The sequence below is a fragment of the Vidua macroura genome, chromosome 1 (genome assembly GCF_024509145.1).
Source record: "Vidua macroura isolate BioBank_ID:100142 chromosome 1, ASM2450914v1, whole genome shotgun sequence".
NCBI classification, from domain to species: Eukaryota; Metazoa; Chordata; class Aves; order Passeriformes; family Viduidae; genus Vidua; species Vidua macroura.
The window spans coordinates 22,425,823-22,451,920 of record NC_071571.1 but is presented as its reverse complement, the minus strand read 5'-3'; the positions used below and the strand labels follow the sequence as shown (position 1 = coordinate 22,451,920).

The following is a 26,098-nucleotide window of genomic DNA, read 5'->3' as shown; positions in this document are numbered from 1 at the left end:
AGTAATTGTGAACATAATGTAGAATCCAACAGGAAATGCACATGTCAAGGTTTAGCGATTTTTAAGTAAAAGAATAATAATTTGGTTTCTCAAAACTTCAGGCATATCCCAGAGACACTTGTTGTAAAAGTTAGACCTTTATATAAAAATAGAAGATTGAATTTGCACAAAAAGATACTAAGAATTTAAGACACATTCTGGAAAATTCATATATAATAACTGAAACTCCAGTGTCGACACATACAGAACATGAGTATTGTGATGCTTCCAATATATTGGAAGTTTCACAGTGAAAATGGATTTTTATTGTTGCTGAATTCTCAGCTTTTCTTTTTGTTTTAAAATATTTCCTCATATTTCAAAATTATTAAAAAATCAAAAACTAGTTTACACACATATCTTTCTATAAATGTATAGCACTGTTTTGAATCTTCATTATATGATGTATGGAAATAAACAGATGCCTAAGGTCTAAAATCCTACTTAATACTTTGAAAAAAAAAAGATGGTTTAGTGCAATAATACCCTTTGCTTGTACAGTCATACCATAATTGAGACTGGGTTTGCATATTCAAATCATGGAATGGTGTAAAACCACACACAAATAAATATACTGTACATGTGCAATACAATTGACCACGTGCAAGGTGCTGCACCTGGGCTGGGGTAACCCCCAGTATCAGCACAGGCTGGGGAATGAAGGGATTGAGAGCAGCCCTGCCCAGAAGGACCTGGGGGTGCTGGTGGATGAGAGGCTGGACATGACCCAGCCATGTGCACTCAGCCTAGAAAACCAAACGTGTCCTGGGCTGCACCAAAAGCAGCGTGGGCAGCAGGGCAGGGAGGTTTTGTCCCTCTGCTCTGCTCTGGTGAGACAGACCCCACCTGGAACACGGCACCCAGCTCTGGGGTCCCAGCACAGGAAGGACATGGACCTGTTGCAGAGCCACTGAGATGATCAGAGGGCTGGGGAGCCTCTCCTGTGAGGAAAGGTGGAGAGAAATGGGTTTGTGCAGCCTGGAGGGAATGGCTTAGGGGTGACCTAATTGCAGCTTTCCAGTACCTGAAGGGAGCCTGCAGGAGAGCTGGAAAGGGCAATGGCATGTAGTGACAGGAGAAGGGGGAATGGCTATAAACTAAATGAGAGTTGGTTTAGATTGGGTATTAGGAGGAAGTTCTTTACTGTGACGGCACTGAGGCACTAGCACAGATTGCCCAGAGAAGCTGTGGTTGCCCAGTCCCTCAAAGTGTTCAAGGCCAGGTTGGATGGGACTTTGAGCAACTTGGTCTAGTGAAATTTGTCAAGGCCCATGACAGGGGCATTGGAACTTACTGATCTTTAAAGTCCCTTCCAACTCAAAGCATTCTGTCATTCTGTAATCATTACAAATTAATTTGTTTCAAACCCTGGTTATTTCCTAAATAATTTACTTTATCTTCTGAAATCATTAACCCAGAAATGTGGTTTTAATAGCAGAAACACTGCCCAGAAAATGTCATATTAATAAGCAGCGCTCTGACACATATGCTTTAAGGCAAAAAAATATCCTTAAAGCCTGGTTCTAATAAAATATTATTGTGATATAACTGTGCAAAGGAACATTAAATTTTTTATTTCATAATCATCTGCCCTCTGTAATCCAAACAAAAATATTCTTGTATTTATCAGAAGTAGTCATCTTCTAGTTATAAATATCTCATAGTTTGGTTAAGAGCTTGTACTATATGTCAAGCAAGAGACTTTAAAAAGACTCCTATTTAACTAAACTGTTAAAAACACCAGTTTATGACAAAGGAAACAAAGCCCAAACATGTGCAACAGTGTTAACAAATATCATCACATTACAGTTATCCTTTCTGGGGAGAGATGTGGAACAGACCCACTTACTTCTTCTAAAACATGGGTCTTCTCCCATCCTCTTCGAATTCTCCTCAGTTTCCTACTTACACAAGGCAAAAGTAAGATGATCTTACCTAGAATTACAATGGAAGGCAGAACAAGGGCAAGAACAAAATTTGGTGGTGTGTAAAATCTGTAATACTCTTCTTCAAAAGCTCTCTTCCATCCATAAATCAGTACATGGAAAGTACTTATAAGCAGAGCAATGTATCCAAGTGTAGACTGTGAAGAAAGAGAAAACAAAGAGAAAACAGGAAAAAAAATATAATAGCACTTGGTCCTTCACCTGACAGCTATAATACATGATATGGATTATTTTAACATTTCTATTAAACATCAAGTTAAAATCTCTTACCTATTCACTACATTAAGGTAGCAATATATGGTTTTAAGTTAACATAATGCTTTTTCTCTTCAAGCCAGGTCTTAAAAGCTCTCAGAGATAAGCATTATACCCTTGATAGCTCAGCTACCTCAGGTGGCATAAAAGAAGCAGGATTGCTCCTATGACAGTGTTGAAAACTAAAAGTTTTAATAAAAGGCAAAATAAAAAAGCTCTTTACAGAGAAAAACCGAGCCAGGGCAAGAGGTTCTTGTCCTTGCTATGCTTAGGCGGGACTTTTTGGCTCCTGTCCAATTAGCTATGCTTAAGTTGTTCTATGAGGTGTCTTTTAACCAAATTGAGGAGAGAAACTTCTGGGCTTTTTTCCTTTTTAAGGAGACAAAGGGTAACTTGTTTACTCCATCAACAGGGGGCACATTACTACATTAACATTCTGAAATTTACACTCTCTACTGAGCACTGATTTACAGAGTATCTCTCCTAATATCTACAGGCCTTAGTCAAAGCTGAAATGATGTCTGCCCAAATTCTAAGTAATGGAAGCCAACTTCAGGATAGGTATGCCAGTAACAACAATCCTGAGTAGTTACTAGAACAACATCCATTGTGATTGGAAATTAAGTTTCCTATTTCTTAAATATGAGGATAGTTCCTTGTTATGGAACAATGCAATTCTGTTGGAAGAGATTTGGGCCTAAACTTGCATGTTTTTATCACTTTGAGATGCACAGCTTACTTCTGCCTCACAAAGGCCTACATCCACTTGTCTGATGTTAGCATAAACCATCCCTTACCTTCTCCATCAGTTGTTGCTGACTGGTTAATGGGAATATCTGAACTGCAGGGCTTGGGCATACCAGCACAAAGCAGTGCTGCAGTTTACCATAACCAGCAGTGCTGGATAAAAGGTGAAAGAGAGGGCTTCCACAGCAGCCTGCAGAGGAAGGACCTCTCAGCACATAAATCTAGAGCTTGCCACAAAAGGTGGTGATAACAGGGGTCACTCACCAGTTCCATGAATCCACCTTTTTAAAAAAGGATCCTGTAGCTGTAATGCTTCGCAGATTTGACAATGCATCAATTTAACTTTTCCAAACCATGACAAAAGAAGACTACTATGCTTTGACTTCTGGTGGGGATCAAATGAAGAAAAAACTCTTTCTGGCCAAAGCTGATGTAATGACTAACTTGGCTGGGAAACATTTGTAGAAAATCATTGAAACAGGGAATGAGCATTAAGAAAGGTGACTGGCTACCAAGGTATGGTCCAATTCCAGCAAGCAGAGAAGCAAAGAAAAATGCAGCCTAAGGGTCTGTAATAGGTAGTGAAAGAAGTAATCCCTTCTACTTCAAGATTAAGCAGCTTCTAAGGCAAGAAGAATGTCTGAGCTAATACTATTTGCAAGGATTCACAGGTATAATGGTATAAAAGGAAAATATTTCTTTTAATTTCTTGGGATTGCTACCCTGTTTTTTGACTTTCCAATATTTATGTATCTTTTTTTGCCAATGGTTTCAGGGCCATTTTGTTTACCTTTAGATATGGTGCATACTTTTTCTTAAAAAAATAATTTGTTCCCAAAATATGCCATAGTAAACAGAACATTTAGACAAACACTTGAGGATATGAAAATGGCATATGTGGTATCTGAACAAAACTTCTGGGAAGAAATTTGGACAGCGAACAATACGATCAAACCTGATGTTTTAATATGTTGTTGCAGATTTTTGTTGGTATGACTGTCCTGAATTCATTGTTATATAACTGCCAGCAGGGAGAACGGCAAAAGTGAATCATATCCCCCATTTCTTCATCAGGATTACTGATGAGAAATATAACAATTCTTGAAAAAAGAAACAGAAGGGAAATATTATACATTCATTTCCAGTTATTTTATTTTAGTGCTTATTTTAATTCCATTTGCAAGATGTAGTTTTGAGACATCTGTATATGTCTATCTAATGGTCAAAATGAAAACTAAGAAGTACATCCAGTATATTTTAAACTAACAACAAAAGGACAAGAAAAACCTATGATGCACTTTTATTAAGTTCTTTTTTCTTTTGCCCTGTGAAGAGTTGCCATATGCTTCTCTGAAGTTGTTGGTAGAGCATGTGCTAGTGTGTACTACACAATTTCAACCACACATCTAAAAAACCAACAAAGAGATTGCTATAGCTTCTGTCAGATACTAATGCTATGGTCTTCAACTGGGCCCTTAATTACCAGTACTGGGCTCCAGATGATAATCCATTTAAGCGCAGAGGACTTCTGAAAGCAGCAAGAAGAAATACCGTTTCTTCACTAATAAATTTACATTGAACAGTGCAGTAAGCAGCAAAATCAGTTGCAATTCCTGGCAACTCTCTGCCTGGGCTTTAGGATGGCTGCCGCGAAAAGTGGAAGAGTATCTTTGGCTGCTTTGTTTTCTTCTCTTCCATAATACTGTATTTCCTGAAAGCTGAGTAATAGATTAACACATTTCCTATGGACTCCCAAATCTTTTAGCTTTTCTCTAAGTTCTCCCTGTTTTGTTTCTTTTCCTTCCTGATCAAAGTCAGCTTTTAGTCAATCTGGGAGATTTCCAGCCAAGGCTACTGATAAATTAGACAAACTGGTATTGTTTGAGAAAGGAACCAACAAAACTTAATGGAGCAGGAAAGATGAAAGAGAAAAAGCCCTGAAATGTTACCAGCAAGATGTATATATTTAGAGACAAAACTGTGCTGTGGGGCAAATCTGCTTCAGGAATTTCTACATTCACAATGGTCCAGCAATTTATATACACAAAAGATACTTTCTAAATTTGCCATTTATGCAAGATATACTTCAGATTCTCTGTGTTACAGGCTATTGCTAAACTTAAATACTGTTTGTAGTAACTTCTGACTGGAATCTTATCCATGAACTTGCTAAATACTCATGCTTCAGTCTACCTTACTCTGGGGGAAAAGTACCCTATTCTTGTGGGAGAACTAAGGCAGGGCAGCCTTTCCTCAAAGTGTATGCATGAGAAATATTCTACTCACACTGCCATCATAAAACTTTAGGATTGGGCTAGCAGAGAAAAGGAATATCTACAAAAAAGTCAGCTTCCTACCCCTCAAGTGGCAGATTTGTGTTGTTTTTTGCTAAAAACTATGAAGCTCAGCTTTCAAAACCAGTCTGCTCTGTCCAGTGCCACTTTAAATGATGGGGTTTGGACTTGAAATCTTAGACTGGAAAACAAATGTAGCAATCATTTATGTTTACATTATATATTTACAGTTTAACTTTCCTCACTAGACAGAAGGAACCAGTGCAGGATAGCTTGCAGACAACACTCTCAATTTCCTTGTATTTTATGTGAACAGTCAAGGACAGGTTTCAATAAATGTCTTTTTTTCTGTTTATAGTGTATTGGTTTAAGCTGTTAATTCTGCCTGCTCTGACAAAATATGAATCCTTTTGTATTTCTTGCCCATGTCTTCCTTTGCTCCTTATCCAAATATGTTTAGATGAGAAAAAGAATACTGAAGTGTTTTAAGAAAACCAATGCATTAGTTTATCAGCCCCAGCTTTCTTCCCTGCTGCTTTTCTCAGTAAACTTCAGCTCTGGGTTACATTAATGTGACTGCAAAGTTTTACACTAAGTTTCAGTCATCTAGGAACTCCTACTGAGAAAACTCTTCATGACTTTCTCATTCTGTAGTTCCCTCTATCTGGATGTTATGAGTGTTTCTCTCCAAATCAAGATGAAGTAATCAGACCATGGTTTACAGTAGTCAACTCTGTACTATAGCAATTCCTCTTTTCTGCTGGTCTCTTAGCTCCTTCTAGGACTGACAGAGTAATTTCCTTTTGCACTATTAAACCTTCTCACATCTCACTTTGTTCATATGCATACTATGAGTGAAGCCTGCACTACTCGTCCTCTCAAAGTCCTTTTCCCTTGATGAAGCAGGCTGAAATTTCTGGAGCTGCTGGCACCTGTTTGAAACCAGGCTAGGTAAGATGGAGGCATCTCCAAAATAATTTGGGATATCAAAGTCAGCAATTACTTCTGTGCAAAAATATTGACAACTGGTGTTTCTTTAGAGTATTAGGAACACTGTGTTTGAAGACTCTTTGAACTGCTGTAGGTTGGGGAGATGCTGTTTAGCGCTTGTTCTACTAGAACAAGGCTAGTCTATACTGTACATTTTAATAAACTCAGATTTTCCTAGTAGGACTCAAGACAGAGTATGTTCTAGTGGTAAAACTATTCAGAAGAGGCCACACCCTTATTTTGATGAAACTGCATTTTAAGACAAGCAAGCAAGAATGTGTTGTTCTCAGTGGGAAATGCTGAGCTGGGACACTGAGTGAGCTGACCAACTGATTCTTCATCTGTCAGATGTGAAACAAGTCCAGCAGCTGTTGTGGCAAATCATCTGAGATTCAGGACTAGCTTTTCCCATCTGCTTTACCCAACTGAAAATAACAGCAGCAATGGGATGATAGGTTAGAAGTTCTGCTGTTTATCCCCATGATATAGAAAAAATTGAGAAATTTAAGTTTAATCTTCCTTCACTGAACTGAACTTCAGTAGAAGAAAAACATAAAAGAGACTAAGTATTATAATATTTTATCTGTTCTCCTTGCATACTAGGGACAGTGAAACATACAGAAATACAGACTCCTTTTACTCTAGTAAGCAATCACTGAAAGTCTGTTTTCTGATTGAAGAAAGCAAGAAGATTTTGTTTGACAAGTAACTAAATGAAGAATAACTTACATCCTGAGAATTAATGAAAAAGTAAATACTCATGATCTTTAAGGAAAATTTTAGTAGTTCAATACTTTTGTGATTAAGAATTGCAAATGATCATAGTTCATTACCAATACCAGTTATCTTCTGCACATAATACAGTATGAATTGTAACATACATCCAGAACAAACAACTTATTCCCAAACAGGTTCCTCAAAATACTGACAGATGGGTCATTAAAGTTGATAATTATTTAGATTTGGAACTATTTTGACTTAGTTTACAGTGGAAATAACTGCAGTAAATATGCAGTTGTAAATACATAATTGTGATTATTGTGTGGGTTTTGACTCAGTCACACAAGCCTGAAATTTCAAAATATGAGTAAAGAAAAGTAAGACAAAAGTGCTGTATTTGTGGCTGGAAGTTATTACTGGATAAAGGCATCATATCACTCACAAGTGAATACATATTTTTCCCTTTTGCACTAATGTTTTATATCACCCAACAGCAGTACTATTGTCCCCACATAGAGAACTCCAGATGGCAGAGATGTTATAACAATACACTTGAGTATTTAGTCTCTCTGAAGGCTCAAAAGCCATGACCGTGAATAAACAGTTCTATCAGGGTAACTCCACTTTGAAAAACCTTTCAGCAAACTTTTTGTAGGTCTACCTGCAGTTTTCCAGTAATGGACATCAGAAGGAAAAGAGAAGACATTATAGACAGACCTCAAACAACTACAGCCTTTGAAATGTTTCCCACCACTCTCTTTAAAATGCCTGTAAATTATGAAGCACAACCCAAGCCCTGAATTTTAGTCAGTGCCCACATTCTGAAGTGAACAGGACTCAGAATTAGGCAATATTATTAGGCTAAGCTTAAAAAAATGTTAATCAGAAAAGACTGACTTAAGACTACAGTACTAAAGCCAAAGTCAGAAAACAAAACATAACAAACCCTAAAACTGTGCACACTTAGGAATTTTCACCTGACTGAATCCTAGTAAAATTTCTTATACCTGACTGCTACCTAGAACTACTGGCAGTTACGTGTAGGAGCAAGCATTGAGCTGTTCATTAAAGCCCATGCTTCTCAGTATTTTAGGCTGGTTACATTTGCACATTCTAGGCATTTACCTGAGGAAGGAAGGCAGCAGATGGTGTGCCAGGGCCTTGAAAAGCCTCTGATTTTAAAAAGCGAAGCTCCGTATTTTACTAGTGGGTATTTTCAGCTAATAGGAATAATGCAGTTGAGACCTGTGTCAAGTCTCACAGTGGATGAGAAGTAAAACTTAACCATTGCACAGTGGCTGTCAGAGGGTTGTGCAATACAAATCTTGCAGGGCAAATTAAGTCTTCAATTTTAATAGCTGTGTGCAGCTATCTATACAAGTATCTCATCAGTATCACTTCATTTAGCAGGTTTGTCCAAATTTATCTAATTTGAATTTAGCAAGTTCTAAGAACAGAGAAACAATTGATTAGTTATCATTTGGTCTTAGCTATGTTGGTTATTTAAGATCAAGTGTAAAATAAAAAGTCCTGTTCTACACTCATGAAATGCTTAAAATGCCTTCACAGTAACATATTTGTTAAGTAATCGTTGTTTTTATTGAATTACCAGAGACAGAGGGAAAAAAGGCTCTTGTCACATTGCAATGAGCTTTTGTTTATGATGTTGATCATGACTGTGATCAAGGAATTCTTGTTAACACCAAAACCCCCTGATTAAAAAAGTAACACACCTGAATAAAACTGAACTCCCTCCAGTTTAAGGCACTGTTTACTGAAGGGATAGAAGTTACTGCCAGCAAAGAAAGCAATCCAAGACTCATTATTCCAAAGGAGATATACATTTCAATTCGCCACACTTCTTCCTCATTCCAAGAGTTTTCAACATTTGCATGAACCTGATGAAAGAGCAGAAAGGATGAACTTTATTCTAAAGAATATTAAAAATACCAACAGAAGTTATTTTGCTGACTTAAAGTTCACAGTCACAGGACAATAAAATGTGGTCAAATATTTCAGAGGTTTCCTCATGCCTTGGAGAAAAACAACTATTTCCTTACTGATGGTATTGGTTCTTGCTAGATTAAAAATATGTTAAACATGGAAATTTAGATGAGATGCTAAAAGAAAATGTTACGTTATATACCATTTACAACAATACTGTTATAAAATCAGGTAATTCTGCACATTCTTATACATTGTAGAAAAGGAGCTATGTTCTTCAGACTCTGCAAACTTAAATTCTGTAACGTAAATTGGATAAACCTGAAATTTCTTTTTAGTTTAGAAATTAGATTTTAGATTTTTAAGTTACATTTAGAAATAGCTTAGTATAGTTTCCTTCAGCTTTTCTATTCTGAGTCCAAGCTTGCTTCTCTCTTTCACTACTGACATCAGATTTTCCAAGATGGTTCTCACTGGAGAGGTTTACTAGAAAAAAGAAACAATTCAGGACCTTAACAACTAAGACACTTGGATATTCTATTTTTTTTCCACTTCCAGGTTAACTATTGCAATATAACGCGCCTTGGAAAAAGGTGCACCAGAAATATTAGCAAATGAAAGTTTTACAGTATCATTAAAACTAAGATAATTTCTTAGTAGAAGTACCAGTGAATCCTCTAGAATTACTAATTTTAAGTGTGAATTACAGTTTCTTGCTGCCTATTACAGTTTTGCCCTTCCTTTCTCTTAAGTTCAGTTTTTGATGCTAGCTCTTTCAGAGATTGTGATACTCCCTGTTAATTTGTTACATTTGATTTTATTTCCTTATTTGGTTTTCCTTTCTCTTCTATCACTTCTCTTTCCTACAGATTTTATGTGGTGAATGGCAATGCTGTTTTTTTGGCAATGCTGCTTTTCTGCCACTTTAAAGGTTACAATAAGCTGTCTCACTGACAGACAGCAGCATCACACCCTCTTCTAGAGATTTGTCAGAGAATGTTTCAGGGTTATGCAAGATCAATTGTTCCTGGAAACTATGAGTCAATTTCTATTGCCTGAAATAGAGGATGTCCACAGAATTTTAAAAGAATAAAGTATTTTTAGCATTGGTCCAAAATGTTACAAAATATCAGCATCTTCTTTTTTTCCTTTTTGGAACATAGAAGTAAGCATCTTTAAGCATGATTACAGAATCTTATACTTTTCATATTTGCAAATGAACTTATGGTACACATACTTCCCCCCATGTCTTAAGTATACATAGAAAGGAACATACCTCAGAATCTTCCTGCTGTTGCTCTTATTCTACATTCTTCTACATTCTACATTCTGTCTATCCTACATTCTTGTTGTGTTTATTGCTATCAGGAATTTCAGTAGGACATGTCCTTGATTCTCCCAATCACAAACTTGACTGCAGATTTACCCACAAGGTGAGCAAAATGCACAGATATTTATTTTAGTCTCCTTATCTGGCACCACCTATGCATAAGATAACCCATAACTTTTGTGGCAAAAGCAGTAGAACAGATTAAGAAAAACACAATTATTGTATTCAGGAGCCATAAGCACCCAGCCAAGGCGTTTTTGGCTTATTGAACTAAAGACTCTTACCTGTTGATATGCCATGTTGAGGAACAAGTACCGCTCTGATCTCCTCATAGGCAAGCAGAGGCTGTACACCACGTGCACTGCTGCAAAGAAAAAACTGAGCAGTCCAAGCTGCTTTCGACACTGGAGCCAGTTGTCCAGCCAAGGAGGAAATCGCCGGTACTTAGTGCCATAGTAAAGCTGATAAGCAGCTGCAATAAGTCCTGATAAATATACTAGAGAAAGCAAAGTGATAGCAACAATTGGCAGGGTCTTGTTCACAATCTCAATGGGAATCTTGTAAAAGTCGCTCTGCTGATTTCTCATGTACGGATGGATGACATCTCTGACAAAAGAATAGATGAAAAAAAATGTTGCCAGGCTAATGGCAATCAGTACAGGCCCCTTCCACAGGGTGAACAGTCGCAGAGGCAGGTTTTCAATCTCCCTTGAAGATGACAATGCCCCCAAATCAATAGGAATGAAACTGAGCTGACGGGCAAGCTCAATAACTTGATGGCGAGCCTGAACATTGTTACTGCATATATAGACCTGTTGGGAGAGTCAAGGGAATTGTCTGTAGTCAGAGAAAAAGACTCAAAGGTAAACAAAAAGCAGCAAAACCCACCAAAAGCCTTAAGGGCTTCAAAATCAAAACTACAACACAACTGCTAAAACTGTACACTTTATCCCAGCTTATATGGCCAACATGACAATAAAATCATATAAAAATCTAGCCAAAGTGCAGAGATGCACATTGATTTAGCAACAGAGAAATCAAAACAAAATTGGCTTTTTCTTGGACTTAATAATGGGGAATGTCTTGGTAATCTGTACACTAAAACCTGTCATACTGAAATGTCTGCAGGACTGGACTAACTTGAAGCTACAGCTAAAAGTATGTCAGAAAATTCAAAATCTCTCAAAAATACAGGAATCTTGAACAATGACCCTTAAACAACTATAGTATACACAGACTGAGAAGCTGCGAACTGTGTAATCTCTCCACAATTTTAGCCTTATTTCACAACCCAAATTTCCACATATTTCAGATTTGAGTATTTAACAGAAAAGACAAAAACTAGCAGCCAAATAAGAACTTGTTCTAAAGGCACTTATTACACAATTAAATAAGCGTATTGCTACAAAGTACTTCAAGGTTCCATTAAAATTTACAATGGGCTATAGTTTACCCAACACTATTTGCTGATCATCTGCATTGAAGCAAATATGATCTGTTTTGACTGAGGTGAATTAGTGTTGTGCTATTCTGAAAGGGGATAAAAGAAGTATGGTGAAGTTATTTTTTAGATTATGCTAATTCCATATCAATTACATTCCATTTAAATCTACCTGAAGTGCCAGAAAACTTAATTTAGTCTCCAGCAGTCATGTTGTATCAGTTATTTCTTATGTATTTCTGAGATTTCATAAAGCTGTGAAGGACTGGATGCCTGCACAGGCTTAAATCCTTTGCATCACTTCAGCAAAACATGAAAAACATAGAGGGACATTTTCTATATGCAGGATTGATTTCAGAACATACTGAAATCATACTGGGAAGGAATTTGAACATGATGTTCCCAAGCAGCCCTGGATCAAATGAATGATCACTTAGAAACATATGTGCCCCCTTCTGTTCCCTCATATTTATGATTTTGGGGCACTCTAAAAGCTAGATTATTTCTTTCAATCACTTTGCTGCTACATTGAATGCAAGCATTTTAGAACAGCTGATTCTCAACCTCTGGGACTGGGACCTGAGATTTCTGTGCATCTTTTTCAATAGTTCACCCCAACGCTGACACTAAAATGCACTGGAAAAGACTGTCTCATCCCTTGTATAAAGCACCAGGAAACACATGAACGTATTTCCTATGGAAAACATTAAGACTCAACTCTTCTCCTCTGTCTGTAGTCACCAAAAGGTCAATTGTTTAAACTAGTATCCACATTTCCTCTGCAGTCTTTAAAGACAACAGGCAACACAGGGGAAAAAAAATGGACCATTTACTTTATTTGTCTTACAGTGGGATGAACTAAACTCTAAAGGTTTTATTGGCTACTAAAATGTAAGTTGAAGGTCCAACATTTTAGGCATGTTAAGTCAGGGAACGTAAATCTCACGAGTTCTGGTTGTTACGTTCAGTTCCTGTCATTTTCACCTTACAAATAATTAAATTAATACAAATAAAAACATTTACCTGTCTGCTGGCATCCTTTGGTCCTAACTGTAGTGACCATGCTGAAATGACATTGAATCCTTTGACAATTAGGGAATCAGGAAAAAGTGATGCCAAATACTCTGCATTGGAGTCTGGATATTGGTCTACTCTTGTATTATTGCTGACATCAATCAGAATTTTACCAGCAAGTAAATGTTTGAGATCCCACAAAGAGGTGTAATGTTCTCTGTGTATGGCTACAAAAATTATGTTTGTTTTAGCTACTGCATCTTCATGGTGAGTGACATCAACCACATGGGGAAAGAAGTCAGCAGCGTGTTTAGGGTTTCTGCTCCCTACGACCACGTGGTACCCACATCTGATAAGTCTGATTGTCAAAGACTTAGCGAAGTCTCCACTTCCAATGATGCCTATCGTGACCTTACTGACATCTTTGATGCCATTGGCAGCATTTGGTAGAAAAGTTTCATTGAGGTTCTTGGGACTCCCCATCATAGAGATTGATTCCATACTTCCAAGACACCAAACCTACAATGATTTCTGTAGGGTTAAAAAAAAAAAATAAGAGAAGAAAAGAAAAAAGAAAAAACAAAAGAAGGAAAAATGATCATCATACAATTTTATGAGACCTCTAAATCCATTAACACCTCTGGAAGCAAAATCTTTGGTTCTAAGTTTCATACTACATTTTCTCCTTAATCAAGTATTTGCTAATCAATTTTATCTTGCAGTATGTCAGCAATAGAAGGAAAAACAAGAAACATAAAGTACTTCAGCATTTCAATAATACAGTTACTTAAGTAAACAACAAATTTTTCATCTTCTATTTCTTATCTTCCACCGCCCTGGAATACTGGCTCACAATATAAATTTATACTCCTGAAACTAATGGTCAATAGAATAATGAATAGAAACATGTAAAGAAAATTGGAAAACAGTAGAATGTAGAGAGCACTAGCCGGTGATCAGCATGAGATCAGTGAGTACATGGAAGCTGAATTCCATTAAAAGTTTATGCAGGTTATTATTGTGATATCCTCTCCTGGCCATGGAGGAGGAGATGCAAAAGTCTCAAAGATGCAAATGTCTTGACAGCATGACAAACATTCATCTGACACACTCACCTGTCAGCTTGGAAAATGGGCTGCACATGTGGATCCAATGGCAGAAACAACAAAGAAATTTATCAAGACATAGTTGTGAGATCACTAATGACATTTCTAGGTCAGACTGCTTGGTCTGGCCATGGATGTATAAGGATTAACTGTGGATGCAAGGGTAAAGGATTCAAGGCCATGAGTAACAAATATGCTTAACACAATTTTCTATCCAGGCAAGATAAATCCTGGACACAAACACACGGGACAGTCTTCCATAAAAAGCTAATGGCAGGAAGAGACAGATTTCACCCAATAATAAAAGGGAAGATAATTTTAGAACTCAAATTCAGTGTAGAAGGGGATGTTTTTGAAGAACAGAAGCTAAAGCTCACAGAAAAATAAAATAAATACTGCTCTATCCTTGCTCACAGAACTGCTATAAAGCTCTAACAAAGACATTAAAAACCAATAAAACAACCCTCAGGAGGGAAGTCTTCACAAGAAACCACTGTTATGACCTAGGTGGTTCTGCATCGCTGGCGGGGATTGACCCTGGCTGGAGGCCAGGTGTCCAAAAAGGTGCTGCTCTATCACTCCTCAGCTGGGCTGAGGAGAGAAAATACCACTAAAGGCTCATGAGTTGAGATAAGGACAGGGAGAGATCACTCACCAATTTCCACCAGAGGCAAACCAGACTCTACTTGGGGAAATTACCTGACTTTATTACCAATCAAGTCAGAGTAGGATAATGACAAGTAAAACAAATCCTAAAGAAACACCTTCCCCTCACCCCAGTAAGCTTCTTCCTGGGCCTAACTTTATTCCCAATTCCCTGACTCCTCCCCTCTGCAGCACAGGGAGACAGGGAGTGGACATTACAGTCAGTTCATCACATGCTGTTTCTGCTGCTGCTTCCTCCTCAGGGAGAGAAGTCCTTCTTCTGCACCAGCATGAGGTTCCTCCCAAAGGAGAGTCCTCTACGTACTTCTCCAGTGTGAGTCCTTCCCACAGGCTACAGTTCTTCACAAACTCCTCCAGTGAGGGTCCCTTCCACAGAGTGCAATCCTTCAGGAACAGTGCTGCAGTGTGGGTCCCCATGGGGTCACAAACCCTGCCAGGAAACCTGCTCCAGTGTGGGCTCCTCTCTCCACAGGTCTATGCCAGGAGCCTGCTCTACTCCTTCTCATGGGGTCACGGCCTCATGTTCTCATCCTCTGTTCTGCAGCTGCAATTGCTTTTTTCCCCCTTCTTACCTATGTTACCTGAGAGGTAACAGCCATAGCTGATGGGTTGGGCCCTGGTGAGCCATGGTCCATCCCATACCCAGCTGACACTTGCCCCATTAGACACAGGGAAAGATTCCTGCACCTTCTCACAGAAACCATCCCTACAGCACTCCTCCCCATCCTGCTACCAAAGTCTTGCCAGGCAAAGCCAACATAATTGTAGAACAGGAATAAAGTCTGAAAATTAAGGAAGCGATGAGGAGAGGCAGGCTAAGAAGGAGCAAAAAGAAACCACAAGGTTGCTGTCTTGGGAACAATCAACAGCAGACCACACAGAACCTTTTCCTGAGCTACCATCCAAGAGCTGATATGATGGTAATTAATCATCAGTGAGGGACATTAACCAGCCATTGGCAGTAATACAGCATGTGTGGTGAACAACCTCCCACAATTAAAAGCAGATTTGTGTTTTAGAAATTAGAGGAAGCTACTAAAAGAATGGGCACTTTTCATTTCAGCTTTGACTAGAAGGTACAAACTCACCAAAACTGGACTCAGAAGTTCAAGACAGAAAGCAATATGTGAAAGTGACCACAAAGTTAGTTTTCAAAGAAAATATTCTAACAGTGAATCCTTCTGGCAGAGGCAGAACACGAAGATTTTTATGCTTGAACTCAAAAAACCATTGCCTTTTTCCTTACCACGTGACCTGAAACATATTTAACACATGACCAAACTACCAGTATCAGGATGGGTTTGCAGCCAGGAACATGAGACTACATAATGAGATAAGAGATGTAACTGGATATGACACAACATGTATGTTTTCACTATGTGATTACAGCGGCCAATTTCAGTTCATACCATGCAACCAGAACGTGCTGCAAAACTTTGAGATTAAAAGGAACACCATAAGGAAATGGGCTACGAGTACCATTTAACCATGCTGCAGCCTACTTTCAGTTTTAGTCCAAAGGATCCTGGGGAGAGTGGGCACACAGGACTTGGACATGATGAATTGCTCTGGCGAGCTGAATCTGGCCTGCTGGCCAAAGTTTCTCACTGCCTGTTCTAAGGAAAATACAGCATGAGTAACAGAATCAAACAAACAAACTTCATAAAAAACCCTCAGGGAACAGCTGACATGACTTTTAGACAAGTAATCTAAGATATGTACAAGAGCAGGGTGCTAGCAGTTACTGAAAGGGACCATATGCACAACTGCAATTCAGAGGCAGGAGCATATAGCTGCAACAGGAGAGCTTTCCTGACCTGAAAAATCACACAAGATTAAAAAAATAAAATGCTATGTGCATGGCTAAGGAGCACTATAAAAAGACAAAGAAACAGTGCCATCATGTAGGGATAAAATCAGAACAAGGATGGTACAGAAGTGAGTTTGTAACTAGTGAAGAAGATAAATGGCAACAAGCAAAAGTTCCATAAATTCAATAAAAAGACAAAAGACAGAATGCAAGGGTTATAACTTCAGAGGAAAAGGAGCGAGTTATAACTCATACTATTGTTAAATGTCTTCTTTATTTCAGCCCTCAGCAGAAAAGTTAAGGGCGAATAGGTATTTAAACAAATTCCTTCTACAGGGAGACAGATAGTGATGTCAAAGTAGAAAAGGTAAGTTAAATGTAAGTAAAGGATAAAGATAAGATAAAGATTTTCAAGTCAGCAGACACTTATGAAATCAGCCCTTGATGCTTAAAATGCTGACCAAAGTGACATCTTCAGAGTTAAAGAGATGACAAGACATGCAGACTACTACATACTGCTTAAAGAAGGGAGGACGACTAAGCAAAACAAAGACTTGTTAGCCTAACTTCAGCCCCTGGACAGATTTTTCATCAAGTTATTGTGCAACCAACTAGTAAATAAATGGGAAGCAGATGATAAGAAGCAGCTGAGGTGGGTTGTTCAGGAAAAGATTTCAACAGAACAAACCTCCTTTTACGAACTAACTCATTTCAGAGTTATAAAAAAATAATAAAAGTGACATAGATTTGATATATGCTCTTAAATTAGCTAAGAGAACATCACAGAGCTATGTAAGCCAGATGGTGACACACGTGAAAAAATGGTTCTGGAAAAGTAACTACGGGAGGAAAAAACCGAACCAACGCAAGCCGGGCCACCGTATCTGTGACCCCCGGCTCGGGCGGGCACTTACAGGGCGCGGGCTGAGGCGCGGGGCTGGCGGGGGGCCGGGAGCGGGCCGGTGCCCCCTGGGCGGCAGCGCGGTGCGGAGATCGAGCCCGGAGCAGCTCGGCGGGGCCCTGGTCCGGGCCGGCATCTCCAGCTGCAACGACAACACCGCCCGTGACAGGAGCGGCGGCCCCACCGCCCGCCAGGCACAGCCGGGAGAGCGCTGTCAAGCCCGCCCGCCGCGGGGCGGGGGCTCGCCGGCTCCGCCAGGTACCGGAGCGCCCCTGCGGCTGCCCGAGGCCGGGCCGCACCGCTCCGTGGGGCGCCGGCACCGCCAGAGCCCGCCCGGAGACCGGGACAGCCGCGGCGCAGCCGCTGCGATGGGCAGCAGGGAGAGCCCCGCGGCCGGCGGCTGCGCCGAGGAGCGCCTGGCAGGGATGGGGCCCGTCCCGCCCCGGCCCCGGCGCCGCTCACCTCCGCCCGCCCGCCAGGAGCACCGCGCCGCCGCTGCTCCTCCTCGCACTCGGGCCCGCAGTGCCGGGCGGGCGGGGAGGCGGCGCCTCTCCTGCCGCTGCGACCCGCCCCCTGCGGCCGCTCCGGCACCGCCGCCGCCGCGGCCGGGCGGGTCCGGGGGGCGTGGGAGACTCGGTGGGTGATAAGTTCATCATGAGCCGGCAAGTGTGTGCTTGGGGTCAGGAGGGTCAGTGGTGTCCTGGGGTGCATCGGAAAGCGTGTGGCCAGCAGGTGATTTTACCCCTCTGCTCGGCCCTGGTGAGGCCACGTCTGGAGTGCTGAGTCCATTCTGGGCACATCAGTGCAAGAAAAACTACTGGAGAGGGTCCAAGGGACACAACAAAGATGATGACGGATCTGGAGCATCTCTCTTATGAGGAGAGACTGCGGGAGCTTGGCCTGTTTAATCTGGAGAAGAGAAGTCTGAGAGGGAGTGTCATCACTGCATAGAAATATTTCAAAGACAGGTGTCAAGAGGGTGGTGCCAGATGCTTTTCAGTGGCGCCCAGCAACTGGACAAGGAGCAATTGCCATAAACCAAAATTCAAAAATGTCTACCTCAACATCAGGAAAAACTACTTCATAGTCCAGAGCACTGGAACTGGCTGCCTGGGGAGGTTGTGGAGCCTGGAGACATTCAAAACCCACCTGGATGCTTTTCCTGTGTAACCTGCTCCAGGTTACCCTGCCTTGACAGGTGTTGGTTAGATGCTCTCCAGAGGTCCCTTCTAAACTTAACAATTCTGTGTTTCTGTGTCTCTCTGATCTGTGACAGCACGGGGGGTCAGTGTAGGGAAAGAGGGCTGAGGAAAGAAGGATGGCCCCTCAGCTTTGGCCACTGTCACTGTGCTCCAGCCCCAGCCCCTCTGGCCTGCACAACACCCCCAGCACAGGCAGAGCTGGAGCCGGGGTGCTGCTGGCACAGGAGCAGCTGTGAGCAACTGGCCCGTCCTCAGCTGAGCTCATGGCCTGGAGGGCAAAATGTGCCTCCCAGGCCCTGCCCCGTCGTGGCTGCCCTGGCCCCAGCCATTCTTCAGCAGGAACCCTTCACCAGCTGCCTTTCCTTATCCTCTCTGAGCAGAAGGGTGCTGCTGCAACCAGTGCCAGCTGCAGGACTGGGGACTTGTACCATCATATGTCACAGAATGGCAGGGTTGGAAGGGACCCTTCAAGGTCACAGAGTCAACACCCTTGCAATAAGCATGAACATCTTCCACTAGATCTGGTTGTTCACAGCTCTGTCAAGCCTGACTGAATGTTTCCAATAATGGGACGCCCACCATCTCTCTGGGCAACCTATTCCTGCTTTTCATTACCTTTCTCATGAAAAATTAATTCTGAGGGGATGTTGGGTGTCCCTGCAGCCCAGAAGAGCTTCCCAGGTTTGGTTAGTGGGGAGGTCACTATGTGACCCCCATGTACCCCATGTTTGCTGTGTGCCCAGCATACTCTGTGTAGGTGGGAGTTGTGCTCTAATTTCAGTGTTAATCAAAACAAGAAGCATAAGGATCAGCCACATAAAAGCAAAGCTGAGCCCCAAGATCTGATTTCTATCTTGTTTGACATGGAAATTTCCAGTTGAAGACAAATGGAACTTTTCCCTGAAAAAGCATAGCTTCTGATTTTAACATCTTCTGATTTACCTAATAAATTCTACCTTTCATTAAGCTATGCTGTGTATGTAACAAGGTATAATCCTCAATTCTTTGTTTTTAATGCATTTCAAACTGACCAAACCATATGAAAATGTGTCTCTCATGTTGCAGCAAAAACTGATGAATGCACAGGTGATTGAAAAGAAACCATATGATGACACTTAAACCGAAGGTGACAGTTTTAATATTTTGTGTGTGCATGCTGACTTGTTTCTATAATGTATTAACCGAGGACTTCAGCAAAATTAACCATGCAATCAATACAAACATTTATTTCCACATATAATCATGACAACCATGCTGTAGAATTTGAAAAGATGACTGTGACACTTTTCTGTTGTAGTCCAGAAGCCAGTCATTCCCCTTGCCAATTATTAAATAAGTAATTTTCTTGATGTTGAAAACATGTATTTTTAAAGTATTTTTTTTATTTTGTAAACAGATGCATGGAAAATATATTGCTTGATTTTCAAACTGCATTTTCAGCTCCCAGACACTGAGGACTGAGTTGCTACTCCACAGAAAAAAACAAAAAAGGTGAATCCATTGACGGACTACTCAGAACTGAATTGATTCTTTCCATGGTGAGAACTGGCATTTCAGCTCTTAATTTTCTTGTTCTAATATTCTCATTTGCTATTGATTCAAAAGTCATTATCCCAGGCTTGTTTTTTGGTAGCCAGTACAGCTACAATAGTATGAACTCAAAAATTTTAGTCCAGCCAAAAATATATCAAAATAAAAGAGCAGAATGCTCTTTCCTGCATTATTTGTGGCTGTTTCTCTTTATATGCTACTTTATGTGACTCCTGTCACCAGAAAAGTATTTACATGAAAATGAGCACTTGGGTCACGTGCCTCAAAATGATAATGTAGCACACAAAATCAGAGCAGTCACAGTCTTATAATTCTTGATTTATTTGAGCTAAAGCCTTAATAAGGCTATAAATTGGAATGTTTGTCATTGCTTTCCTGTGGGATTTTTTTAAACATTATTGCAGCATGAAGTCTTGAACCAAAGACTCCAGCGTTTAGGAGATGATCATTAGATCTGTGCTGATTCTTTTAACAAGCAGGGAGCTTTTCTCTTACACAGGTATATGACTAACAATGCATGATTTGTTACCTGTTTCTTGAGCAGCTGCTTGGCCTTGCGAGTGCTCTCTAGCTGCATTTTCATGGGAAAGAGTCACAGGTTGTGTCCTCCAGGCTGCACTATGTAGGGTGTGCCAGCTCTGACCCTGGTCCTTCATTCCTAACCCACAACCCCATGGATATCATTCAGTGTCATTTCTCACCTACACTGTTAATTTCTTCTCCAGCTGTTTCTCCTCTTGCTATGTGCAAACTTATCTGACTTTAGCCTTTGGTACAGGGGTAAATGAGGGAACTCTTGAGATGTAGTCATTTACCAGGCTGTACCAGACACCACTAACTTGGTATCTAGTACATTAAAAAATTAAAATCAAGGGAGTCTGATGGATTTAACTTGTTCTTATGTTTTCCTTCTACCTTTTTGAGGTTTTGAAGTTTGTAAATGCTTGTTTTAAATTGGGACTAAAACAATACAGCCTTCCTTCCATTGCTGTGTAACTCATCTGTTCAAACAGGAAAAGCATAGAGGGCCCTATTTTGCATGGAGATTAGCATGAGAGCAAGGCTATATAAATACCTTTTATATACTTAAGCTCTCAGCAAAATTGGATCATGTCTCTGTAGTAAGAGGATGAAATTTGATAGTTACAGTTCTCTCAAATTATGTACCAAGATCTATGGTCAATGTAGTTCTCAGGTACCCTGTTAAATGACTATCTCAAACAATCTGTTAAAATAGATTATTTTCTCTTAGCAAGTGTTTTTCTTTTTTTAGCAAAGTCCATGGCAGCATTATTATTTTTTCCTTTAAGGGATAGAACATAACAAAGGACTTTCCAAATGGCAAATGGGACAGATATTCTAGTTCTTCCTCTTGGCAATGGGAAAGCAAAGCCCTGGGGATTGCCTTGTGGCAAGACAGTAAAAACAAACACATAAAATTTTGCTTCCTATCAGGGCAACAAAACCAAATAGAATAATTTGTGGCATACTATGCTCAACACAGCTAATTTTATAACCTAGCAGAAAAATACAGTGTTTCCCAGCCAGGAACATTTAGACCAACTCATTTTTTCTTATGGCAGCCTGTAATTAGTCTAAAAATAAAACTTATACTTCTTACCCATTCTTTGTAAGGACAAAATGAATCTGAGAGATATGTTATTGTTTACTTGAAAAAAAGGGGGGGTTTGTTGAAATAAATAGATTATTAAAAATGCCACCACCTTACTATTAATTAAATGAAGAACAAAAATGAATGGTAAACACCTCAGCTAAAGTCTCTTCCTTCACTTGATGGACTTCATCAATTTGTGATGTCCCCTTTTCAGTAACTGTCCAGGTATCACTACTTCTCTCAGACCTTGTAGGATCTGAATTTCAGTAATCAAAAACAAGGAAAGAAGCACAAACTGAAAAAAATAAAAGGATTTAGATATTTTGAGAAAGAGAGGAGAGAAGAGAAGAATGTAGTAAAGAAAAAGGAAAGAAAAAAAAGAGAGAAAAAAGAGAAAGAGTGAAGGAAAAAGAATAAATGCCTTTATAGAGTATATTTAATACACTATAGTTGAGAAATACTGGCAAGTCATGTGAAACAAGACAATCTCTTTCTTCCCAAGAGAAATTGCAAAATCAGGGTGATTCACCTAAAGTAGAGGACTACTCTTCCCCTCCTTTTTCCCGTACACAAGAAAAAAAAAAATTCCAGATTTACGCTTCTATTTCTAAGGCAATCCAAGAAGAAAAACAGTGAGGATTGTTTCTGATTTTATGATCTATCTGATTAATTTTTTTTCACCAGAAAGAAGCTGAAGGAAAGAAGGAAGGAAACCTTTCCTAGATTCTTCTGATTATGGTTTTCCATAGCTATTGTGATGACCAGTTGAGGGGTTTCAGGACCTTTATTCTTGGTTTCATGTGGAGAACAAAGTCATGTGTGACCTTTCCACTTCTCCTTGAAACAACACTTGCTTTGTGGTGTAAGTAAGAGAAGGTCATAATTTTTTTTCTTGATTTGTGGCTGCTCATCTTAAAAGGTATCTAAAAAATGAGACCGTAGGTTCTGAAAGTGTGATCTTATGCCTGAAATAATTGTTAGACTCAAAGTCAGGGAAAGGTAGATTGTTTTTCTAATGCAAACAATTGCATCCAGTCCAAAGCTTTCAGTCAGTTGACTTCTTAACCAAGAACAGACATACCCTCCTTCCTAGTGAAGTATGGATACTGCAAAACTGAAAAACTTTTTCAAAAGACACTAATGTTTGCCTGAATAATAAAGTAGCTGAGGAAAACATAGGCTGAATTGTGGCTTGGCCACCACCGTTTGACAACCTAAGACTAGTGTGGTTTACTTTTTTAGCTCTTTGATTTCAAATTTCCTTCACAAAGCCGCAGACCACAGGTTTTTCTTGAGAGCAGAAGAGAAGTGAAAATAAAGATCATAGAATATTTTAGGTTGGAAGGGGTCACAGTGGGTCATCTGGTCCAACCACCCTACCCATGCAGGGTTAGCCTAGAGCACATGGCGCAGGATTGTGTCCAGGTGGTTCTTGAATATCTCCAATGAGGGAGACACTGGATTGTCTCTCTGGACAATCTGTTCCAGTGCTTGGTCACCTGCACAGTAAAGAAGTTCTTCCTCATGTTCAGGTGGAACTTCCTATGCATCAGTTTCTGCCCTTTGCCTCTTGTACTATTGCTTGGAACCACTGAGAAGAGCCTGGATTCATCCTCTGGGCACCCTCCCTTGAGATACTGACAGACATGGATGAAGTTGCCTCTCAGCTGTCTCTTTTCAAGGCTGAACAGCCCCAGCTCTCCCAGCCTTTCTTTGTAAGAGAGATGCTCCCCCAGTCATCTTTGTTCTTCTCTGCTGGACCCACCCCAGGAGCTCCACTTCTCCCATGTACTGATGACCTCAAAACTGGACACAGCACTCCAGATGTGGCCTCACCAGGGCTGAGTAGAGGGGCAGGATCACCTCCCTTGACCTGTTGGCAATTCTCTTCCTAATGCACCTCAGGATTCCATTGGCCTGCAAGGCCACAAGGGTACTGCTGGCTCACAGACAGCTTGCTATCCACCTGGACCCCCAGGTCCTTCTCCTCAGAGATGTTTTCCAACACATCAGCCCCCCAGTCTGTACTGGTGAGGTACTACACTGTGTATTATGTATCATTATGGTGGTGAAAACGTAAAAATATTTAATACATAAAATATTTGTAATCCCATTATTACATGTACCTTGTCATAGATTAGGTCATCAATAAATTGATTCTAAACATGAATGGGATCATGCTGGCTGTGTAAAATATTCCCTGACAAACAAAAATGAAACCATAATTCAGTAGCAACTTAGCACTGTAAAAGGAAACTCTGTATGTTTATAGGGCAATGAAATGCTAATTGAGTTCCCAGTCCTTTGAAGAATTATGTAGTTAATTCCACAGATATGAACTGAGGTCAAGAAGTTGCTACAGATCCTGAGAGTTAAGCAGTTTTCACTATCAAGGCAATAGCTTTTTCTTTAGAATTTAAATTGTCATTCCTAACATATTTGTTTTCCAGCCACGAAACTTACAGGAATGTATTAGTCTGAGTGATTTACTCTTGATGTTAGGGAACATAAGAAACCATACTTGGTCAGACCAATAGCCCATCTAACCCACTAATACATGTTCAAGAGCAGCAAAATAAAATACTGTTTAAGGAGAGTGTGCAATCTTGGCCGCTGTATTTTGTACTCTCCTCCCAAATCCATATTTACCCTAGTGATGTCATAGGGTACATACCTACAAAGCCCTTTTGGTGTTGCTTTAGGGGCTGTTGTTTCTGGGTTTGTCTAACCTCCTTTTGAACCTGCTGATTCTGTTTGCCTCCACAGCTCTCTGTGGCAGCAAGGTCCAGAATTTGTTCCCTGCAAAAAGATGCACATTCTTAATCAGTTGTAAACTGATCTCCTACTGTTTCTATTGAATCCTCTCTATTCCTGGTAAGGTAGATTTGGTTAAAAACAGTTCTGTGCTTATCTTGCCTACTGTCTTCAATATTTTGTAAATCTTGATTTAATCCCCTTCCACCTTCTCCTCTCTCATTTGAAGAGCTCCCACCTTTTTAATCTCTTCCTGTCAGGCAGCTGCTCCACACTCTGCTCATGTGAGAAGCGCTTCTCTGGTTAAATTAACCCAGGCAATTTAACTATTGCTGGGTTAAATTATCTAAGCCTAATAGTGGCAAAAAACAAAGACCCAAGGAGGGTCAGAGGAGCAGTAACAGGCAAAGGAAGCCCAGCAAGCTGATCAATGAAAATTAAGCCAAATTGCCTATTGCCAAGACTATCCAAAGGGAATGACCAGATCATTGTCACTGGGGTGAAACCTGCCAGGGTCATCAAAGGAAGAAACTGTTTCCCCTGAATGTAATGTGAACTGAATAAGTGGGTTTTTTAAAGAGATGTGGAACTTGATATGCAAGGGAAAAAGAATTATCTGAAAATTATTATTGGTTATTTTAGGGGGATTGTAAGAATGTGCAAGGCTTACTGTGGGATGTTTAGGGAGGGATCAAAGGTGGGGAAAGGGTGGCATCAAGGAGGATAAGGTTGGAACAGAATGTGAAAACAGAGGAAAGGGAGCATTAAATTATAATGAAATTATACCCCCCTTCCATCTCCCAAAATTTCTGTAGGCTCACAGTTTCCCCCTGTTTCATTCACTCAAAATCACCTCATTCTAGCAGCTGAGTGTATCTCATTCCTACTTACCCTATGTACTTCATTTTCTCTTCCTCACCATTGTCATTCCCCACCACCAATTTTCCCTTATGTTTTTAGCACCTTGTTGTCAGAAATGTTTAAGAATTCAATTATGTGAAAGAGTTTCCAGGGTCATTGTGCTGGTTTTGACACCAGTAGGGAACTACACTCCAAATATGCCACTCCCTTTCCCCTGCCCCTTCTGGTAAGGGAGGGACAATAAAGCACAGATTATAGACTGAAATAGCAATTTACTAAAAGAGCAAAACAGTGGAATAAAAACACACAATAATGACAGCAGTTGTTATTAATAGCAAAAGTATGCAAAAGGGAAGATGTTTTACCCACAAAAGGATATTCACCACCAGGAGCAAACCCCAAGATGGCAGGTGCTTCCCATAGCTCTGACTCCATGCTGGCTGGCCCTCTGGCTCATTCGCACCTCACAGTTGTCCTGTTAGCACCACAGGTCCATGGTCTTAGTCTGGAGAAAACAGGAAAGGAAGTCTGGTGGGTGGCAGAGGGACCAGGTCAGCAGGGTTAATGGTGACAGCCCCTGCACTGCAGCAAGCCTGGTGCGCCCCAGCTTTTCCTGCTGAATCCAGCTCCCAGCGATGATGTTTGTGGCATAGAATAAACAGCTAGGCAAGGCCACCAAGCCCCTTTTCTGTAATCAGGGCAGAGGTGCTTAGGAATAACTGAGTAAGGATGTTAAAAAGGGCTGAATAAAACTTTGTGAGATTGCATGGCTCAGCTGCTGTGTTGTGATATGGTGTATTTCAGGCCAGGCTGATAACAAAAAACTAACACATTTTACTGCTGTTCCCTTGATAAGGCTGCCTTGATGGAAGGTACCTGGCAGGATAGAGTCCATCCTAAACACTGGATGAG

The 26,098-nt window shown here is 40.3% G+C and overlaps 1 protein-coding gene across 1 annotated transcript; it reads right to left on the bottom strand.

Annotated features, from left to right (window-relative positions):
* Window positions 1-941: 941 nt before the first annotated feature.
* STEAP2 (STEAP2 metalloreductase) lies at window positions 942-17,291 on the bottom strand. The gene is made up of 5 exons (XM_053979290.1): window positions 17,217-17,291; window positions 12,730-13,251; window positions 10,550-11,077; window positions 8,725-8,889; window positions 942-2,122 (listed from the first exon to the last, which is right to left on the bottom strand). The coding sequence occupies exons 2-5, from the start codon at window positions 13,219-13,221 to the stop codon at window positions 1,838-1,840; spliced, it is 1,470 nt and encodes a 489-aa protein (XP_053835265.1). The 5' UTR covers window positions 13,222-13,251; window positions 17,217-17,291; the 3' UTR covers window positions 942-1,837.
* Window positions 17,292-26,098: the final 8,807 nt, after the last annotated feature.